Below are 23,595 nucleotides of genomic sequence, written 5' to 3' on the forward strand. Positions count from 1 at the left end.
AATTTTCCAAAGAGGGTAAATTCCCAGTAACGTTTCTGGTATCGTCCCAAAAGTCAGTAAATTACCATAAAGTTCTATTTTTCTTTTATTATCAATGTGTTTTTTTATTATTATAACAATGTATAAATGTGTCTGTAATGTTTAAGGACTTTGGATTTCAATTTTGGCAATTATTTATTCTGTATTGGCTCTCATTTCACCAATTTAAACATGCCGAAATAAATACATACCTATTCATATAAACTTACTTTTAAGTACGTAATAAGAATTGTGTACTTAACACTGATTCTCATCGTGCCGACATCATGGTCACCCTAATGAGTTTGACAATGTTGACTTGTATTTTTATCGCAAAATGTAATAATTGTGGCTTCCTTTTGAAACAATATTCCACAATTAGAAATTCTTTCACTCCTACAACCTTTAACGCAACATTTATTCACAATTTTTAAGAAATTTTTCATTCACGTGTTTTGATAACATGTCATCACACGTTAGGGATACCAATTAATATTCAAAGTTACTACAATGTCTACCATATCAAAATTAATGTTTTTTTTGTTGTGCACATGCTTGGTTAAATCAGTTAATAATATTGACATCATAATTATTTACAAATTTCTTAAAAGATATCAGAACCTTACTCTAAATATAGCACTTAAATAATATAAGAAGGTATTTAATTTCAGTAGTATATTCATATAAAAACTACCACAATGGTATATTTTTAACATTGGCAACATGTGCGAGTGAGACACCGCGACCCACCTTTGCTATCTCAAGTGGACCGTTTTCTCTAGCCTGGTAAGAACGTCTTTCTGGCTCGGTGATAAGGTGAAATTTAGTATGGCAAAAAAAGTGACAGTTCACTCCATCTTATAACTTCATGATCGTTGCTAGTCGCGATGCGGTGCGATAGTGTGTTAAGACTTTTACGGGTTTTACTACCGAACGCAAGCATTTGTTATAAAAAGCTCCGTAAACGCACCTTGATTTGAAAAAAAAAACAAATAACTGTCAATGTCATTGATCTATGTCATTGGCATGGCATTGCTATTTTGCGAATTTAGCGTCAGGTTTGTGATTTCGTGTTGTGAAAATATTGTTTTGCTGAATTGTATGGTTTTAGGGGGTTGTTAATGAGATATAAAAGTAAATATTGATATTATAGCAAACGTTGTTCGTAATTCATGTATTTAATCAGCAAAAAATGGGTTCTGGAAAGAAAACTGGCGGCAAACGTCCGGCAAAGCAAATAAGCCATGTGTTATGTTGTCGAGCGTGTCTCGCGACTGAAGAGAGGCTAGTCAACATGCTTGAGCATAAACTTGTTGGAGAGTTCTTCCGTGTTACAGGGATTGTTGTAAGTATTGGGCATAGAAGGTAGGATCCTATAGAAGTGGTATACGCGTGCCTCCGTGAAGTGCAAAACATACGCAATGCGACACTATGATTGGTCGAATTTATGTGTGGCCCACCATAATACATACTTAATTTACGGTGTGAGACTGTGACAAGGACAAGCAATAGCTCTTTCGCTGCTACTCCTACTGAAAGATACATAAGACTATCCTGTTCGGTCACTTCATGCCAGATCCAGTTATATACTAGATTCATGATATTGGGAGTCTGGCAGTTTATTGAGATAGTGTGTAAAAAAAGATACTTATTTACCAACACAAAATGTTTGAATGAATTGCATGTACAATAAAATATCAGAATTTATAAATGTTAGGGTAGTAAAATGGATGAGACTCAGCTAGACTGCTGACTTTCAGTCCCCAACCAAAACAATTGAAGCTAATTCTTGACTGAGTTATTTAATAACTAACCTAACTATAGTCGGTCAAACCAATTTATCAGTAAATAAGAACAAAGAAAACCATAGGCGTACCTAGCATTTTTTAAAGGGTGAGGCAGAAGTATGGTTATGTGCCTTAATTGTTCCTAAAAATGTTTAGCTTCTCATCAGACCACAGACCAGGGTGGGGCAAGCTGCCCCACTTGCCCCACCGTGCGTAAGCCTATGAAGAAAACTATACTCATAGTTTTCTTTTGGGTGCTAGTACTAGCAAAAAGCAGAGCCTTGTAAGGGCTCGCGGAGTATTTCTACCTAAACGTCCCGGACAGCGACTTTGATCCAGTCCAAGGCTTGTTCCATGTTCGATCGAGTGGATACGTAATAAGTCCGTTAAGGACGCAGCTATAAGTGAGAGCAAGAAAGAAATATACCCACTAATTGGGCCCCGGTCGCTGTCTGGTATGCCTGTCTGTTACAGCTTTTACTTTGTCCATTAATAACGTATCCAGACGACAAAATCAAATTGCCAATATCATCCACACGTAATATACAATTTCATAAGCGCTTATTACATCCTACACGGTCGCCCAGTACTTTTTGTAAGGAAGCCAACTGGCTTTCCTACATAATGTTGGGTCAGCGAGCCAATGTCCTTGAATTTATTTATGCGTCCACACCACACAATTGAGCGTAAAACTATCCCGCCTGGACACCTACTGGCGGTAATCATGCTGCTCCGCACATAAACTTACGCATAATTTGCTCTCTTAAGTGCTCATCAAGACGAGTGAGATGACCAAAACAGCGTGTGCCTCTCTCTCTCTCTCTCTCTTTAGCCTTATTCTACCCTTCGGGTGTAGGCCTCCTTCATTTTACGCCATTCGTCACAGTCCTGTGCAACCTGGAGCCACTTCTTCCACACAGTTCTTTTGATGTTGTCGTCCCAACGCATCTTGGGTCTACTTTGAGGACGCTCTTCCCCCCAAACCTGTGTTCCAATAGGTACTGCCAGGATTCAGCATCAGCTCTATCTTGGGTACTGCTCTCCCAAGTGCTCATTCTGACGAGTTGGATGTCCAAAACAGCGTGTTTCTATGTTGCACAAAACCTGAGTTCTACTAGGTACACCCAGGGTTTAGCATCAGCTCTATCTTGGGCACTGCTCTCCCAAATGCCCATCAAGACGTGTCGAATGACTAAAACAGCGTGATGCCAACCTGGAGCCACTTCTTCCCCACAGTCCTTTTGATGTCGTCGTCCCAACGCATCTTGGGTCTACTTTGAGGATGCTCTTCCCCCCAAACCTGAGTTCCAATAGGTACTGCCAGGATTCAGCATCAGCTCTATCTTGGGTACTGCTCTCCCAAGTGCTCATTCTGACGAGTCGGATGTCCAAAACAGCGTGTTTCTATGTTGCACAAAACCTGAGTTCCACTAGGTACAGCCAGGGTTCAGCATCAGCTCTATCTTGGGTACTACTCTCCTAAGTGCTCATCAAGACGAGTCGGATGACCAAAACAGCGTGTGCATATCGCTGCCCATTACAAGGTTCTATGTTACATTTTCAAGATAGTTGAAATTCGACTTAATGTCACTATGACAATGTTCAAATTTCAGTTCGATAAAAGTGAAACATTGTATTATACAGCGATATGTTATATTAAACCCGAGCTCCACTAGGTACTACCAGGGTTCAGCATCAGCTATCTTGGGTACTGCTCTACCAAGTCCTCATCAAGACGTTTCGAATTACTAAAGCAGCGTGCCTATGTTGCACCAAACCTGAGTTCCACTAGGTACTGCCAGGGTTCTGGGTCATTTTGTTGAACTGCACGCCGACGTTGCAATTGGCGTGCAGTCGGCGTGCAGTTTCCATACAGTCGGGTTGTAGTCCGTCTGTATCGGCCCTAAATCACTGAAGTTTGTATTAACAAATATGCTTATCTTTATTTATAATTTTGGCAGTTTCAAGCTATAGTAGCTCTGAAACTGTTTCTCGAACTGAAAATACCCGATTTAAGTTTGCTAACACAACATGACTGATCAGTTCATCGGCGTCACAGAACAGACCATACGAGTAAATTGACCTCCGCAGTGAATATACAGCAAGATTGCATGTTCCAGTATTCACAGAAACTTAATTGCTAAATTGGGAATCAAACCGAACGAAGTGAGATGGGTCAGAATCCAAAATTTTAACCCTTTTTTGTATTCATAGCACGAATTTTAATTCATAATTTTTCTAACAGATGGCGCTAGTAGTAATACAAAGTGTTATTCCTTTATTTAATTTTTTTAGGTTTATAAAATTATATTTTTATGTTTGATAACACATCTAGACATGAATTTAAATTACTATGTTAAATTTCAAACCTATCAGTGCGATAGTTTTTCCGTAAAGTGTACCACAAGAATGCATAGTTTGTCGAATAGTGATAGGGCTCGCTTCGCTCGCCCTAACTAGTATAAGACAAAGTTGGTATGATTTTCTCTGTCTACGTTTAAAATAAGACACTCATTTGACAAACTATAACTTACGAGCTAACCAGATGAATAGTTCGCTGCCAAGACGATGCTACTGGACAGGTTATCATATCTAAGGCTCTATGAGTAATACATGCTTACTTACTACTTACTCCTCTGGTGCAGCGACCCAAAGTGTGTCTTGGCCTCCAACATGACTGCTCGCCACTGATCCCGATCCTGTGCCGTTTCTCGCCAGTTCTCAACCCGGAGCTCGCGAAGATCGGCGTCCACCACATCCGCCCATCGATACCTAGGTCGACCGACCAGGTGGCATCCTATCGGTTTTCCCTCAAACACTCTTTTCACCCTTTTTTTTTCATGAGTAATACATAGGTAGGCATTTAACAATGAGTTTCATTTTAATAATGATGTTAGTTAAAGATACAGTAGAATCCACTTATAATGACATCAAAGGGAAGTGATAAACACGTCATTGTACTAAGTGGATGTCATAGTTGATTAACTTCTTATTGTTGATTTCTAAATCAATCTCAAATTACTTTGTGAGAGATGAGTTTTATTACCTCGTACCAATCATCAACTTTCACGGAGAATCAAAACTAAAATAACTTAAATGCCACGCACACACCAAACATCCTCGCAGGGAATGATGTGGGGATAGCCACGAAAAACCAGTGAATTTGTCAGTACTACCGTCCATAATTCCATAAAAATAGTATTCATAGGACTTTGTCACAAAGAATTTCATATGTAAACCAAACTTCTCACAGTAATTGCGTCATAGTAAGCGGTTGGTCAGTATAAGCAGAGTCATAAAAAACGGATTCCACTGTAATAGAAAATAAAATTGTTTGCACTGTAAGTTGAGTACAGTGTATGTAACATTTATACATTTATAGTGTTGTAAATAGTAATACAATTACTCTTCATTGTACACCTCAATACAAAAACAACAAGAAGAGGTAAACAACAGGCAGTATTAATGTCTTCAAGACCACCTTTTGGTAGCAAACATTAATAATATTGCATTGATGTTCTATCAATAGGTATTCCAGAGTCAATACAATATTTATAATATCATTTAATAATATTTGTAACATAACCAGGGGGGCGAGACTGTTCCTTTCGGCCATTCTCGGCTCAGCATTGATCTAAGCAATTATTAGGGTTGACAACATGACCTCCCTTTGCATGCACAACCACGGATAAGATAATGACTTGAATTGACAACCCTAAATAGCCGGAAGGGATAGTGCCATACATTAGAAAGGGACAGCATGATTTGTCCCTGAATTGCTGCCAAACTTCAGGTTTTTAGAAAGTTTATTTTCCGTTCAGAAGTGCTATCAGGTGTTGTGCACAAATCACGCGAGGTGTTTTCGCCTACTTTTTGACCCCTCCTCCCGCTTGGTGATCTTGGTGAGGTTTTTGGCTACCCCCCTCCCCCACATAACCACGTGTACAAATCGTTTAGCAAAAAAAAAATTAACTCCCTTGCGGCGATATGGCGGCCATTTGGAACCATCCGAAAAGTATGGCATGGTGATGTCCATGAATGGCTGCTCGACGATGATCACCTGTGCAAAAATTAGCTTGGCACAAATGATTGAATTGTTTTTTTTTAATTAATGTGTTCGCCTCAGTATGGCGGGCTGTAAGTCACACCGGAGTAGTATGGCATTTCGCTACCGCCTACTTCTTTTTTATGGACTATCGGAAAATACGAGGATTTTTGTGGAACAAATCGTTCGACACTCGTATTTTATCCGACACGTTCGACTAACGCCCACGCGATTGGGCCGCCGGTACCAGCGCTATGACCATCATTTTTCTTTCCTTCATTACGTACTTAGACCCCTGACGAACCGCCATACTGGTACAAATGATCCAGTAAAATGTGTCACTGTCTCCCGGTCTATTAGTTAGTTAATAAGGGTGCCCTATTGATATTCCGAAAAAAAATACGCCGATTTTTGTTTCGCCGACAACGATTCGCAGACGGGTTGTTTGGCAGAGTAACGATTCGCCGAATCTCGTTACGCATAATAGTCGTTTGCGAGAGTAGTCAATAAGCAGAACATTGATACGCATATTTACTATTCGTAGAATAATCATTTAGTAACTGACATAATTACCCGAGAAACCATTGGTCGAAACACAATAGGTCGAATGTTCATTTGGCATTAATATTGAATGTTCGTTTTTTTAGCATTAGAAAAAAGGTAAACAATCTTGACGTGTCTTTTAATTGAAAAACTCTTTTTAAAAATAAGTCATAGCAAACATGTAACATTCACGAATCTAATACGATCATTTATATTCTTCTGCTTTCATAAGTAATACTTAGTTACTGATTTTTAAAAAGCGTTTTTCAATTAAAAGACATGTCAACGTCGCTTACCTTCTCTCTAATGCTAAAAAAAATTATAAAATAAGGTGAGATTTCAATTATTGATGAAGTGCACCTGATGATGATGATTGTTGATGATAATGATGATGATTTTTTTAAAGTAGTATGTTTAGCGATTACTCCAGCACCCATGGTCCGATTTGAGTTATTCTTTTTTTGTTTGAAAAAAGTTACCCGCGAGGTATTCCCATAATAATTTTAGTTCTGATCTGATCGGAACCCCTAAATTTTTAAAGGCATTATGATTTCGGTATTTTCTAAAGTAACTCAAGCATTTCCTCCTGAAATCCACCAATTTCATGAAGTGCAACTGTAGCCTTACCACGAGTTTGACACTACATATTCGCTAACTTCTTCGTAACTTTATATACACATACTTAACGCATTTACTTAAAAAATGATAATATTTTATTTCATTCTTTTGTTTCGAAAATAACGACTTATATGTAAAATGTGAAACGTTATTCGACTAAACATTTCTTAAACGAAACGATTACTCTGCCAAATGGAAATCGTCCAATAATCGTTCTGCGAATTTACACAGAAGCAAACTGAACGGTATGTGAACCAAGAGTCTACGTAACGTTAGTTGACCAGAAGTTACATTGACAAATAAATGACTCTGCGAAACGATGTTCGGCGAATCGTTGTCGGCGAATCGATGATCTGCTAAAAGTTTATCGGAGAATCATTAGGTACCCGTTAATAAGTTTGTGTTTGTACCTACTAACATTAGTTGTAAGATTAAAATATGTCACTAACGAAATTGATCCTTTGTTGGTCTTTAATAAGTTTAATTTAATTTAATAACCCAATATGCATTGCCTCCTACCTCTACCGGCCCAGACGTCAAAACTAGCCAAGTCAAATGCAATTTTGATTTGTCAAAATAAAGTTTTAAATTAGAATGAGATGGGAGACCTTTTTATAGGTCTGTGGGCTAGAGGTTAAGAAACAATTCACAGTTGCAATTTCTACCTTTTTAGGTAAGTGAGAAGGACAAGCTTCCGCTGCACTTGTGCGTTTGGTGCGCTGCCTTCATGCAGCGCTGCGCTGCGTTCAGAGCCAAGTGTCTTCGGGCCAACGAGTTAATACTACCTTTGAAGGGAGAAGTAAGGATACTTTTTAGGCCTGGACACACTATAGTTACATCAGTTGGTTTACAACCATAGGGTATTTGACTACTAGTCAAATCACTTCCTTTTTTCGAACTGTAAAAACGATTTTGCTTCTAGGAATTTTATATGAAACACTAGGATGTGTAGTCACAATCAAATAACCTTCTCTTTATGGTTTTATACGGGTTTTAAAATAGAAATTGCGGAGAAATTGTTTTTATTTTCTCTCATTTTATCTGCAATCGGCTGTTTTAGCCGTATTCAGATGTTATGTCTTTTCAGGGTTTTGAGAGGTCTTCCATTAAGTATTCTCTCTTGACTTTGATAGAATTTATCTTCTCGTGCCTCTGGTCCAGCCGAAATTGTGAGAGCGGAGAAATTGTGCCTAAACATAACTGCTGTCTACGTTTCTCTATTAATTATCTTGTGCTTTATTTCATGCATGGTGTAAAATACTTTATTTTAAATACAGTCAAATACCCTATTCTCACTTCAGAGGAAAGATTACATAACATAGTCCCCGTTTTCCTCCCTGGATATCAACAATATCAACATTGTAAATTCTTTTACACTATTTGTTCAATACATGAGCAATACTGAAAATTCCTATAATGAGCCATCAGCCAGGTCCACAGTCCACACATAGCAAGCATACGCGCGAGACAATTGCCTTATTTATTATATCCCTATTTGGCTATTTCTTATACGAGTATCCCACCTTTTTTTGTAATGCACTATTATTTTTATTTTTTTCTAGTTGACTATAGACTCCGTTCGTGCCATGGACCGCTTAACCAACCGACTGGTTGACCTGACTCGAACTAACATCGAGATTGACAGTATAGACGGACTAGCCACGCCGCTTGTTATAGAACAACCTATAGCAACTGATGAATTAAAAAAAGCATTATTTATGGAAATACAGAGTTACAACGAAAATGAGATAAAGATCAATGTTGTAAAAAATGATACAGATAATAGATTAAATGAGACTGATGACATGTTTGATGTTGAATATCTTGATACGTTTGAAGATGATATTTATGATAATACAGCATTAAGAAATGAAGCCAATAGTGGCGTAAATGAAGATAATGTAGAAAAAGTTACCATTGATAAGATTGAGATAAGGAACAGAAATGTAAATACATCTGTGCAAATCAAAAGACAGAGAAATAATAATTATACAGAAGATGAATTTGATAATGCAGATAGAAGAAGAAAGAAGAAGTTGAGGTCTGCAGAGGACGGGTTTTTGCCAACAGTGGATTTGGAAGAATTTAAAATAGACTGTAACGTGGACGTTGAAATATTAACGCATGTAAGAATCTACAAATTAATATCTATGTATAATGAAAGCACTTAAGGCACACACAGTATCGACATCTGAGCAGCCAAAAAAAAAGAACATTTTATGACGACCGGTCTGGCCTAGTGGGTAGTGCTTGTGACCCCAATGGTCCAGGGTTCGAATCCCGGTAAGGGAATTTATTTGTGTCAGAACACAAATATTTGTTTCTGAGTCATGGGTGTTTCCTACGTATATAAGTATATATTTATGTATATAAGTATGTATATCGTCGCCTAGCATTGCTTTGCTTTATAGCTTGAGGCTAGCTAGCTAGGTTGATCTGTGTAAGATGTCCCCTAATATTTATTTATTTCCGAATATTAAATTCCATAAAACATTGTTGGTTAGTAAACGTGTGGTTAGTTCGTTATGAAATAAATAATGAATGTAAATGTATGAATTAATATTTTTTACAGTACATATGGCGCTAATTTACGCCCTAGTGCGGTAACTAGCAATATACTCGTACATGCGTATGTCAAAAAAACCGGACAAGTGCGAGTCGGACTCGCCCACCGAGGGTTCCGTACTTTTTAGTATTTGTTGTTATAGCGGCAACAGAAATACATCATCTGTGAAAATTTCAACTGCCTAGCTATCACGGTTCATGAGATACAGCCTGGTGACAGACGGACGGACGGGCAGTGGAGTCTTAGTAATAGGGTCCCGTTTTTACCCTTTGGGTACGGAACCCTAAAAATTTAAGGGTACTATAAAACGTTGCACAATACACCTGCGAAAAGTTAATTCGCAACTCGTGTCGATTTAAAATAGTCCCTTCGTTCGTGTTTCGTAATTCAAGTATTTCGTAAATGACGACCGGTCTGGCCTAGTGGTAGTGACCCTGCCTATGAAGCCGATGGTCCCGGGTTCGAATCCTGGTAAGGGCATTTATTTGTATGATGATACAGATATTTGTTCCTGAGTCATGGTTGTTTTCTATGTATTTAAGTATTTATATATTATATAATAATATATCGTTGTCTCAGTACCCACAACACAAGCCTTCTTGAGCTTACCGTGGGGCTTAGTCAATTTGTGTAATAAATGTCCTATAATAATATTTATAATAATTTCCTATTTTTCGCACTTGTATCGTAATGTACAATTTTTTCGCGATTTCAGTGTTGGTCCCATAACCCCTCTGGTGTTGCGACTCTCCATGGGCGACGGCAATCGCTTACCATCAGGCGATCCCGCTCTTGTGCCTCTTATAATTATAGAATAGAATAGAATAGAAGATGCCTAATTCAAAAACGCTTAAATTTAAACTTAACTAATAACACTGACATAAGGCAATATTTTTATTCGGTAGACTAAAATGACATTTCATACTATGAAATGACATTTTATGCTCATACTAGGAAATGTAGAAAATAGACTTTAGATTTGTTATAAAGCGTTTCTGAAATGGTCTCCACTCAGCATCATGTCAAGGAACCTTTGAGGTCCCCGACGCTGGTTTACCGTGGAGACCCGTCCGAGAGAGTGCAACTATAAGCTATACAAATAAATATATTAGTACAGATATACAAATAAAATATAATTTTAGTTAAATTATTAAAACTATTGATTTATATTGATTATTGTAAAAACGATTGACCCGTACAGTAACAGTCATACTTGTACGTATATTGTTTTACTTAAATTGTAAAATCAGTTCCCCAAAGAAGAAAAAATTATCAATCCATACTATAATTATTAATTAATATTATAAATGCGAAAGTGTGTCTGTGTGTCTGTTACCTCTTCACGCTTAAACCGCTGAACCGATTTAGTTGAAATTTGGTATGGCGATAGTTTGTCCCGAGGAAGGACATAGGGTAGTTTTTATCACAGAAATCATAAGGGGGTTTAAGGGGGTGAAAAGAGGGGTGGAAGTTTGTATGGGGAATCGATAAAAAGCAGATTGGATAAAAAATAAGCTACCCAAATTACTAACTCCACGCAGACGAAGTCGCTGGCAAAAGCTAGTATTATCATAAAATGATTAGTCATGTTTGACCACAGGAGGAGCAGATGGCCGAGATACAGGCTCGCCGGGACACCGAGGAGTACAAAAGTTCACCTCACCCGTGCGAGCCCTGCGGGAGGCACTTCAGGTCCTATGACACCTACAGGCACCACAAACTCAAACATGACAGGGTAAGATCATCTGCCTCGCGATTTCCAGTCGCCTTCAGATACATCGGAGCGGCCACGGTGCTCAGTAATATCTGAACACCTATTATAAACTGAAATAGATGTCATATATTAAAGAAGTGACGAAGCCCTCCAGTGGTGAAGGCCGGATTCGAACCGTCGTCTTTAGCAATCCGGGCTAACGCCTTGAACCCCTTGGCCACCCCGCCACGGTGGAACCAGGCCCGATTTCTCGACTATATGCCATCTCACTAAGACTAGGCGTCTTTGACCAACTCTAAAGCCCCGTCTCCATATCGCGCGGCAAACTATCGAACATTGGGTCGCGCGGCAGCCGCGCGCAATGGATACCGGGCTGCCGCGCGCCAACTCGATCATTGGCGCGCGAGCCGTGCGCCGCGCATAGAACCATTCATTGTCGGTTTTTCGACGCGCGGCAAAGGAATGTTCGCGCGCAGTTGGGACGGATGTGTATATATTTCAGTTGGCTCGCGCGGCCGCATACATGGATAATGAAAAGTGTCGTACTTTAATTAAATTATACGGCCTTAAACAGTTTCTATGGAACAGTAAATGTAGTGATTATCGCAACAGATCATTTTTCTATTTGGCTATACTTCGTTCCGAATAATTTATTTTTGTTATATAATGTGGTCGATCGTCGGATCGCCTGCCGCGCTATAGTTCAAGATGGTGCCAAAATTGGCTCGCGAGCCAAAATACAGGTTTGCCGCGGTCGAACAATGCTCGCGCGGCCGCCGCGCGATATCGAGACGCGGCTTAAAGGCAAGCAATATGCGCTTGCACCTCCTATACGAATTCCTTACGGATTTACGATATAGCGAGAAAGACTGGTGCCCGAGCATCCCAGCAGCTCCGATATATCTCATGGCGACTGTCCCGGCTTTTAGCCACGGCTCATGAGAGCCCGGGGTCCGCTTTGGCAACTAATCCCAAGAATTGGCGGGTTGATTCTGAGAGGAAATATGTAATATAAAAACAAACATTTTTTTGAAGTGAAAACTTCTTTAGCGGCGCTGTGCACTTTTTGAGGTGGGGAAAAAATATTAAACTCGAAACAGCGTAAGGCGTAACCCTCTCTTTCTACTGCGCGGCGAAAATGTATGCCTGAGCCTGCTGTTTCGTTTAGGCGGTGTAGGGCGCTTGCGTGACGTCACGTGTGACGGACAATGTCATTGTTTTTCATTTAAATGCCATCTAGAGAGTTTTGTCTGAAACTGGTATTAATATAACTGTGGTACAGTCAACAACAGAGCTATGAATACAGGCAAAGTGTCAAAAATATGTATACAGTACTTTATTGCCTGTACATTAAGGTCGTGTATACATATTTTTGGCACTTTGCCTGTATTCATAGCTCTGTTGTTGACTGTACTCACAGTGATGTGCTTAGGGGTTTCATGTAATGCGACGAAAAAACGCTAGATGGCGTTAACCTCAATTATACATAGTGCTGCAGACATTTTGCACTAGATGGCGCTGTTATTAATATTTTGAGTTACAATGTCGTTGAGTTTTCACTTCTGCCGGCACTCCCGGAGTGCAACCCGTTGTTTTTTTTTATACTTCCGACTCGAACTTGGCCTTGTTTTTCAGAAAGGACAACATAAGTGTCCCGTGTGCACGATTCGTTTTAGCAGGAAAGGCAAACTGTGGATGCACTACGACACGCACAGGATCAAGTATGTGTGCAGGGAGTGCGGGTTCGTGTCCCGGACGAGGTATGTATACTATAGTTCGTTTTTTTTAGCATTAGAAAGAACATGCAAGAAGGTAAGCGATCTTAACATGTCTTTTAATTGAAAAACGCTTTTTAAAAATCAAAAACTATTACTTATGAAAGCGGAAGAATATAAATGATCGTATTAGATTCATAATTGTTACATATTTGCCGTTACTTATTTTTAAAATGTGTTTTTCAATTAAAAAACACATCGAGATTGTTTACCATATTTCTAATGCTAAAAAAACGAACCATAGAGATGTGTAAAACGCTTCACTGAGTTGAAAACATTAGATAAAGATAAAAAATTGTTTATTCAAGTAGGCATATTACAATGCGCTTATGAACGTCAAATAAAGCTATACCGGCTCCAACCCTACACCTCCCCACCCCCACAATTGGAGGAGGGTATCCCAATATGGGTCTGGCAACAAACTCGGCGGGACACATCTTTTCAAAACATTATTACATCTTATAATTAACATGCATTACGAGTAATTAAGAAAAATACAATTTAAATTACTATAGAATTCATGCAATTATACTCAGTGAGTACATAACTTTACAGAAATTTTATAAAAAAAAAACATTCATGTCTATTGTTATAGAGAAATATAGTAAGCATAGAATGGTCACTCCATACATCAGTTTTGGTATCAAAACGTCTATTATTTTCGTAGTCGACATCTAGCATCGAGTAGCGGAATTATCAGTGCCGCTACTTGACAATAGATGTCGCGGTAAACCAAAACTCTTAATGCTCAAAAATTTTCAACTAATATAACCGGATCAGGTCAGGTTCACTGGAACTCTATTTTTCAACTCCTTCCGCTTGTAAAATTAGTTGTAAATTGTTTTAGCACATTCTTCGTTAGTACCGACATTTGTGACATCTGGTGTCAAGTAGCAGTACTGATAGTTCCACTACTTGGGGGCTGTCCATAAATTACGTCATCGATTTTTGACGATTTTTGACCCCCCCCCCCCTATAATCATCCAAAAATCATGCTTCAAATGACCCCATTTCCTCCTACTTCATGCTACCGTCGTCCGATGTCCAGACCCCCCCCCCCCCCTCTAATTTGAAATGACGTAATTTATGAATAGCCCCTTGACGTTAGATGTCGACTACGAAGTAACTTGCGTTTTGGTAAGAGAACTGTTGAATTGAGTTACCACTCTTTCTTTACTTGTTTGTACTATGTTTATTTCTCTTAATGAATGTGTTAATTATACAGGATTTTGACTCTTGGAGACTCTATACATCTCTAAGGATAATTTGATAAACTATATAATCTTATAGTTCTGACACCTAGAGACATTTACACCTCTAAATATTATAGATTTTGTTTGTGTTTTGTATCTGTATTTTTTTTATACAGTATGTGTCTAATGTGTCTGACCATGGGGCTTTAATTCCAGGGCTTGATTTTACTCGCTAAACTGAGTTACTTTTACTATGGGACCAACCCTAAAATCGGGGAAAAAATTTTGGCTTTTCCATAGAAAACGTCGACATCTGATCAGCCAAAATGTATGAAAAAGTAAAAAATTTTTTCGGGATTTCGGCTTGGTGCCATAATAAAAATAACTCAGTTTAGTGAGTAGAATCGAGCCCTGGATTTAAAGCCCCATGGTCAGTTACACCCTGTATTATTATTATAGTTTTTTTACGTGATTCGACATTAAGACACCATACATCTCTAAGTAATTAACGTTAGTTTGAATAAAATTGGTAGTTGCAGTTATAGTTGTATTCAAAAAAAATATTGATGTATTGTTATTATTTTTGCCTGTATGTAAATTCAATGTTGACGTGTAAAAGTGCTCTTGTGGCCTATTTGCTGAACAAATGTTGAAGTTTGAAGATATGTATATTTCTCTATGATATAGTTCGTTTTTTTAGCATCAGAATGAACTTGAAAGAAGGCAAGCGATCTTGACACATCTTTTAATTGAAAAACGCTTTTTTTTAAATCAGTAACTATTACTTATGAAAGCAGACGAATATAAATGATCGTATTAGATTAATAATTGTTACATATTTGCCGTAACTTATTGTTAAAATGTGTTTATCAATTAAAATACACATCAAGATTGTTTACCTTATTTCTAATGCTAAAAAAACCGGCCAAGTGCGAGTCAGACTTGCGTTTCTAGGGTTCCGTACATAAATCCGACTCACGCTTGACTGCACATTTCTAATAGGTTTTCCTGTCATCTATAGGTAAAGAACTATTATGTGTAGTTTTTTCTAAATTTTAGACCCAGTAGTTTCGGTGATAAAGAGGGGGGGGGGGGGGGGGGGGGAATGGTCATTCTTCGCTTATTTTCATAAATAATTTCGAACCTATGTATTTTTAAAATTATAAAAAAAAATATGTCCATCTTTGGGTCACTAATTTACATATGTGTACCAAATTTCAACTTCATTGGTCCAGTAGTTTCCGAGAAAATAGGCTGTGACCGAAGGACAGACGCACGAGTGATCCTATAAGGGTTCCGTTTTTTCCTTTTGAGGTACGGAACCCTAAAAACGAACTATAGTAATGAATATTGAAACCTGTGTCGCAGGCACCAGGCGCGGCTGCACCACTTGTTTCACGCCGGCAAGATATACAGGTGCAAGTACTGCGGGAAAGAGTTCAGGTAACCTGCGTCACAGAATAAATAATTGTACTAGATATAGTGTAAATTAGAGATGCAACGGATAATTGTTTGGCCGGATACGGGATACCGGATATTCGGCCTGACCATTAGCCGAATATCCGGTATCCGGCCGCCGGATATTCGGCCAGCGGAACTATACCTACATTTCGGTTTTTCAGGTGCGCATTTTGCAGGTTTGACCTGTTTCATAGTGCACGTTCGCGCGGTCTCATTTCTAGGTTCAAAATGAGTGCGCGTGCAGGTCAATGGAATTATTAAATTGTTTTAAAATAATAAACGATTATGACCGTGTGTTTCTTAAATCCAATTTGTTTACTCCGAAATCAATCAATGTTACTATCCGGTATCCGACCGGATAGTATGTCACTATCCGGTATCCGGCCGGATAGTAAAATAATGCCGGATAGGCCGGATACCGGATTGTAACCGGATATCCGGTGCATCTCTAGTGTAAATCTTTTGAACTGAGCTAGTTTACTGAGTTAGTCAAAGAGTCTCAAGAATACAATACCATTGAGTGTCAATTCGCAACTCGTGTCGATTTAAAACACTCCGGTCGTGTTTTAATTTATCTTCACTCGCTCGAATCTCCTCTTTTCCGCACTTGTATCGTAAATATTTATATTCTGTGGCATTGTTCACCAGGAAGCAGTCCACGTACCTCGGCCACGTGCGCCTGCGCCACAAGACGCTGAACGTGGCGTGCGACATGTGTGGAGAGACCTTTATCAACCAGATGGGCCTCAGCATGCACAAGTCGTACGAGCACGGTGTGCTAAAGGTGAGTACTGTAAAGGTTTGCAACCTTTACAGCCTTTTTAGGGTTCCGTACCTCAAAAGGAAAAAACGGAACCCTTATAGGATCACTCGTGCGTCTGTCTGTCTGTTCGACCATCCCCCCCCCCCCCCCTTTATCTCTGAAACATCTGAGTCTAAAATTTTGAAAAAAATACATAATATATTACTTTACCCATAGATGGCAGGAAAACCTATTAAAATGCAGTCAAGCGTGAGTTATGTTCGGAACCCTTGGAACGCGACTCCAACTCGCACTTGACCGGTTTTTTAATCTATGACCGGCTAGTCACGATATTTAAATTTAGAATATGAGCCCGCTGTCAAATGGAACGCGGTGCGGATGAGCATTCGGATAGAGGCAGCCATCGAGTGTTGATTTACTTATATTGTGATCTTGTAGAAATATGCAATGCAAGAAATTTACAGTACATTGAGTACACAATCATGTAGTGCGTAATTGTTTTCCATCGTATTTTCTCGAAAACGTTCGTATTTGTCTACATCAGTACTTTTTGTACCGAGACTGACTGAAATAGGAAGACACGTTCGTACGTTTCCGTGGAAATACGGTGGAAAATAATTATTCACTACATACATATGTACACACATGTGAAGTTCCACCATCGTAAGATGAATGTTTACACTACAATGTTAAAAACGGTCAAAATTCTTGAAGAACCTTAATTTGGCAATAACTCGAAAACCGTGCCACTTTTACTGGGGTCATGTTAAGTTGGCTTGGGTCCTCTTGGCCTGGTCTACCTCCAGTGTCACTGTGACGTGTCACTTATGGGACACCCTGTATGTCTTCTTAATTCCCTTTGTCAGAGTAAAATTTTGTTGCCAGCTGAGAAAAAAGTATCGCGAATGCAAGACATGCTCAGTGACGTTCATAAGCGAAGACGCCTTGAAGAAGCACCAGGAAGCCGGGGTCCATAAAGATGGCGGCGAACATGCTACGATGAGGCCGTGCGTGCAGTGCGGGGACAACTTCGGTAGTGAGGACGCACTGAAGGAACATGCGGACGCGGAGCACCCGAGCTGCGAAGTGGTTAGTATGTAGTGTGTGCTGTCAAGATGGCGTCGGGGATCATGCTGCGATGAGGCCGTGCGTGCAGAGCGGGGACAGCTTCGGTAGTGAGGACGCACTGAAGGAACATGCGGACGCGGAACACCCGAGCTGCGAAGTGGTTAGTATGTAGTGTGTGCTGTCAAGATGGCGTCGGGGATCATGCTGCGATGAGGCCGTGCGTGCAGAGCGGGGACAGCTTCGGTAGTGAGGACGCACTGAAGGAACATGCGGACGCGGAGCACCCGAGCTGCGAAGTGGTTAGTATGTAGTGTGTGCTGTCAAGATGGCGTCGGGGATCATGCTGCGATGAGGCCGTGCGTGCAGAGCGGGGACAGCTTCGGTAGTGAGGACGCACTGAAGGAACATGCGGACGCGGAACACCCGAGCTGCGAAGTGGTTAGTATGTAGTGTGTGCTGTCAAGATGGCGTCGGGGATCATGCTGCGATGAGGCCGTGCGTGCAGAGCGGGGACAGCTTCGGTAGTGAGGACGCACTGAAGGAACATGCGGACGCGGAGCACCCGAGCTGCGAAGTGGTTAGTATGTAGTGTGTGCTGTCAAGATGGCGTCGGGGATCATGCTGCGATGAGGCCGTGCGTGCAGAGCGGGGACAGCTTCGGTAGTGAGGACGCACTGAAGGAACATGCGGACGCGGAGCACCCGAGCTGCGAAGTGGTTAGTATGTAGTGTGTGCTGTTAAGATGGCGTCGGGGGTCATGCTGCGATGAGGCCGTGCGTACAGTGCGGGGACAGCTTCGGTAGTGAGGACGCACTGAAGTAACATGCGGACGCGGAGCACCCGAGCTGCGAAGTGGTTAGTGTATTTGCTATAACCAATTTTCTTTTGTGCAAATAACGTTAAATAAATAATTAGTATTATACCTGGACTTATTAAAACAACAGAATATACTTTTACTATTTTAATGGAGTCTCATAATACGTACATATGAAAATGGATAATACTTAATTACACATCACAAATAAGATAGCGCTATAACAATTACAAAAGAAATATGTCAAAATTGTCGATGACCACAGCAACTTTTTAATTTCCCCCTTTTCAGTGCAACTCGACATTCCTGAACGCGGAGTCATACGACGTGCACATAGCCCGCAAGCATCTCGGTAAAGGCGACTCCAGAAACGCGAAGGAGAAGGCCGCGAATCTTCGCGCGCTGGCCCTGGGCCAGGAGCCGCCCTACCGGTACCGGTACCGGTACCCGGCGAAGCCAATACAGAAACACAAATATAATCAGTGCTGCGAGCACTGTGGCAAATTGTTTGCGGTGAGCAGTTTTATTTTTCATTTTGGGAGCTAGTGTTCTCAGGTGTATGTGTTTAAACATACGCCTGCGAAATCTGCTGTGTGTATTTGAATATTTTGAATCCGTTTATTATTGAACATATTGTATACATATTTTATTAAAAGTATACAGAAAGACAAATATAACAAGTGCTGTGAGCACTGCGGGAAAATGTTCGCGGTGAGCAGACGTTTTTCTTCATTTTGAGAGCCAGCTTTCTCAGGTGTATGTGTTTAACCATACGCCTGCGAAAGCTGCTGTATGTATTTTAATATTTTGAATCCCGTTTATTATTGGACATATTGGATACATATGTGATTAAAAGTATACAGAAAGACAAATGTAATAAGTGCTGCGAGCACTGCGGGAAGATGTTCGCGGTGAGCAGACGTTTTTTTTTTTTTATTTTGAGAGCCAGCTTTCTCAGGTGTATGTGTTTAACCATACGCCTGCGAAAGCTGCTGTGTGGTTTTGAATATCATTTGCATGACGGCCGTCGACGGATAGTTTCGTAAACGTTTTATTTGATAGCGGTGAAGCCATTTGTACTAAAATCTCAAATGCACCTCCTGGGGCCTATTTCTCGTACGTTACAAGTTCACAAGTCTACAAGCTTACATTTAAAATTTCATTGTACAAGTGTGTTTTAATTCTGTTTCTCGTAGGAATGATTACTACAAGTGCTACAAGGCGGCTGTCTAAAGTTAGAAAATAGGTTTGTTTACTATGCAAAAAGGAAATGCAATGGCCATTATAAATGTTATCTTAATGTCAATGTCACTATTATGCATCATAATCTTAATAAGAGGAAAATAAAATGGCTGACTTGTGTTTTCGGAATATACAAGCGTATAATAATACAAGTAGTAATGAAAAGCGTTTCTCAATATTATCAATTACAAGTGTAAAATCAAACTCAGTTTCGTCAGTCACTCTATGAATGTTTACAAGCTTCAGGGTGGGTCAGTTTTTTTTTATAATACGGGTGAATTCGTTACAAAATTATTATGTTATTGGTCATTTACTGGTTCTTTCCCAATTATAATAATTTCATACGAATGAGTTTACTGTTTTTTTTGGAGAATAAAAGCTAAATTTAAATAATATTACTGATTTTAACGAAGTGCATTCAAAACTTACACGTTTGAGATCTTAAAAATGCAATATGTTCATTTATTTATTAATCGATTTTTACCAAAAACGCATATTAGCAGTTTATAGAGACTCCTCATTATTTCGTGATAAGTCACAAGCTACAAGTATAAAGTACAGCTTTTGAGAAACGAAATTACTATTTTAGTATATAATATCTACTAGTGTTTGTCAACTTGTGAAACAACAACACTTGTGAAAACTCTTTTATCCCCGCTCTTGTAACAATTATACATTTACGTGAAACGGAAACTTGTAAAAAATATTGAAATACAAGCGTTACCATAGATACACACTTGTATTACAAGACTTGTAACGTACGAGAAATAGGCCCCTGTACCAGGAGATATGAATAAATGATCTTTCGCACTACGATTATTTTCCTCTTCTGATGATAGTTCATCCTTCAAGTAATTTATATAAGCTAAATGAAGGTCGTCCATTTTCTCTCCTGGATACGTTTCGTTTGACCTTCGTGGCTAACGGTGTGTTATGGCGCCGTAGAACTTTCCACATATCGTCACCGTAAAGATGGCCGTCTTTTTGCGTCCGCTATACGACGGCACCGCTTTCCTAGGTAACCAAAGCTTAACGAATAACCTCATCGAGTTTGGGTTTTATAAGAGTCGTCTTCCTGAGTAGTAGGTGATTTTGGATTGAAAACTAGAGTCGTTTTTATCTTCTTATTACAAAATAATAAAGTTAATGTTTGTTTGTGTAGAACTCCTTCCAACTCCGCAATCACCTGAGGAGGCACACGGGGGAGAGGCCATTCGCCTGCGACCATTGCCCGAAGCGCTTCGACTTGAAAGCTAAATTAGTGGTAACGTATTCCTTTTTTAGGGTTCCGTACCCAAAGGGTAAAACGGTACCCTATTACTAAGACTCCGCTGTCCGTCCGTCCGTCTGTCACCAGGCTGTATCTCACGAACAGACAGCTAGCTAGACCGTTGAAATTTTCACAGATGATGTATTTCTGTTGCCGCTATAACAAATACTAAAAAGTACGGAACCCTCGGTGGGCGAGTTCGACTCGCACTTGTCCGGTTTTTTTTTTTTTAGACCAAGCTAAGTTGGCAGCGATTTTGATAGCCCAGGCCACAGAATAAGTAAGATTACTACCGTACAGAAAGCAAACTTCCTACATAACAGAAGTTTGACAGCGATTCAGGGACGAATCATGCTGTCCCTTTCTAATGTATGGCACAATCAATTTCGGCTATTTAGGGTTGTCAAAATTCAAGTTATTATCTTATCTGTGGTCGTGCACGCAACGGGACGTCAAGTTGTGCCAGCAATATTAATTGCTCGGAGCAATGCTGAGCCGAACGGAGCCGAGAAAGCCCGAAGCTCTAGTTTTCTTCTCCTGACAGAAGTGTGTGAATGTATATTTTTTAAACTTTTTGCGATGTATGGTGTGGAAACTTTGGAGCCATGGGGACCTAGCGCGCGTCGCCTCTATGAGGAGCTGTCAAAGCGCCTTATAGAGGCTTCCGGTGACCAGAGGACTAGCCAATATTTTGCCCAACTAATATTTTTAACCCCTTATTTATAAACACAAACCTCAATTAGATAATAATCGTTGGTCTCTCTTTATCTGTCATTATGTATTTGTAAGAAACATAATTTAACTAAATCAGGCCCGTAAAGTTTTATGAATAATGAGGTGTGTTTTATTATGTTATAAAAGTGTTATTAAATAATGGAGACCCATTTTAAAAGCTGTAAACGCAAATTTTAGCGTGAGATGGTCGTCTAGGAGGGGATAGGACTTATTGTTTTTGTTTGTGTGCAGACACACATGAAAGTGCACTCCGGGGAGAAGCCTTACAAGTGCGAGCTGTGCAACCTACACTTCACCTTGAAAAGCAACCGAATGCGACATATCCGCATCGTAAGTACCATTATATGTAGGGCCACATGAGAGTGCACACCGGGGTGAAACCCTTCAAGTGCGAGCTATGCGACCTCCCCTTAACAGTGAAAAGCAACCGAATGCGACATGTCCGCATCGTAAGTACCATTATATGTAGGGCCACATGAGAGTGCACACCGGGGTGAAGCCCTACAAGTGCGAGCTGTGCAACGTCCCCTTCACCTTGAAATGCAACCGAATGCGACATGGCCGCATCGTAAGTACCATTATATGTAGGGCCACATGAGAGTGCACACCGGGGTGAAACCCTACAAGTGCGAGCTGGGCAACCTCCCCTTCACCTTGAATAGCAACCTAATGCGACATGTCCGCATCGTAAGTACCATTATAAGTAGGGCCACATGAAAGTGCACACCGGGGTGAAACCCTTCAAGTGCGATTTATGCGACCTCCCCTTCACCTTGAAAAGTAACCTAATGCGACATGTCCGCATCGTAAGTACCATTATATGTAGGGCCACATGAGAGTGCACACCGGGGTGAAACCCTTCAAGTGCGAGCTATGCAACCTCCCCTTCACCTTGAAAAGCAACCTAATGCGATATTATAATAAATCATGAAAATGTCTATACTATTTTTTGCACGTTGTGCAAGAGTTTTGACACAGGGGTAAATTAATGAAAGGCTACTCAGTTACTGCATGCTCTAAGGTCGCGGCTCACTCGTGATAGGCCCTTTGACATGAGTTTTTCTCTCTCGTCCAGGTGCACATGGGCATCCGCAAGAATTCTGATTGTGATATCTGCGGTCGCGTGTTCACAACACCGTACACCATGAAGATGCACGTCCGCACCGTCCACAACGGCGAGCCGTGGCCTAAACGCGCTCCGAGGAAGAAGAAACCACAGCAATATACTATAGAAGAGGCTACAGAGGAGACACAGACAAGTTCACAAGATGAACAGATAGAAGAGATTATAGAAGAAATAGTAACTGAGGAAATATATTAAGACATCTTTTTTTACCTCGTCGCCATTGTTGCCAATATATATCACGAAAGTATCCCACTTCTGAAGTCTTTGAACCGAGTACAAATAACCTTAGACTAACTTGTTATTTTGATAATAAAAAACAATAATAATAATGCATTTTATTTCTTTCTTTTATGTGTTACTTAGGCAGAGAATACGAAGTTATTTACTACTATAATTTTTCCGCAACTTCATCTCTGCTTTCCTCTCCCTATACACTTGTATTCTTGTCCCTCCCCTTACCCATATCCCACGTTAGGCACTTGTCCCACCAAGAGCGAGTAAGCGATTAACCATCGGCGATTTTCTCGCCCAAGAAACGAACAAAAGATTAGGATCCTGTGTTAGTAAAAGAGACACATACATTAATAGTTCATCACTGGCTGTTCACACTGCCGGCGAGAGCACTCGCTCTACTAGTTTGTCGCCGCGATAAGATAAAACTAGCTCAGCGGTACTGGCTCTCTTCGTAGTCAGAACTCAAGCTGCGAGACCAGTCAGTCTGCGTGTTCGGCTACGCTGCACCGCCCGAGCGAGTGACGCGAGTAATAGCCCGTCGCACTCGAACACTCGCCTATAGCCGAGCGACAAAACTATTGGAGTATTGGGCACTCGCTTCTCGCCGCTCGCCCACTCGTTTC

General features: G+C 40.3%; 1 protein-coding gene across 1 annotated transcript; it reads left to right on the forward strand.

Annotated features, from left to right (window-relative positions):
• Window positions 1-1,092: 1,092 nt before the first annotated feature.
• Window positions 1,093-23,315, forward strand: LOC134802335 (zinc finger protein 709-like). Its single transcript, XM_063774943.1, has 12 exons — window positions 1,093-1,363; window positions 7,685-7,810; window positions 8,574-9,137; window positions 11,178-11,312; window positions 12,927-13,051; window positions 15,628-15,702; window positions 16,369-16,504; window positions 17,369-17,572; window positions 18,657-18,878; window positions 20,770-20,871; window positions 21,844-21,942; window positions 22,688-23,315. Exons 1-12 carry the CDS (start codon window positions 1,211-1,213, stop codon window positions 22,931-22,933), a joined length of 2,187 nt encoding a protein of 728 aa, XP_063631013.1. The 5' UTR covers window positions 1,093-1,210; the 3' UTR covers window positions 22,934-23,315.
• The last annotated feature ends 280 nt before the right edge of the window (window positions 23,316-23,595 follow it).

The sequence above is a fragment of the Cydia splendana genome, chromosome 24, assembly GCF_910591565.1.
Source record: "Cydia splendana chromosome 24, ilCydSple1.2, whole genome shotgun sequence".
In the NCBI taxonomy this organism is placed as follows: domain Eukaryota; kingdom Metazoa; phylum Arthropoda; class Insecta; order Lepidoptera; family Tortricidae; genus Cydia; species Cydia splendana.

Coding starts and splice junctions, on each gene's coding strand:
- LOC134802335 (XM_063774943.1), top strand. CDS start 1,211: ATGGGTTCTGGAAAGAAAACTGGCGGCAAACGTCCGGCAAAGCAAATA. Junction 1,364..7,684: donor TCCGTGTTACAGGGATTGTT/GTAAGTATTGGG, acceptor CTACCTTTTTAG/GTAAGTGAGAAGGACAAGCT. Junction 17,573..18,656: donor AGCACCCGAGCTGCGAAGTG/GTTAGTATGTAG, acceptor CCCCCTTTTCAG/TGCAACTCGACATTCCTGAA.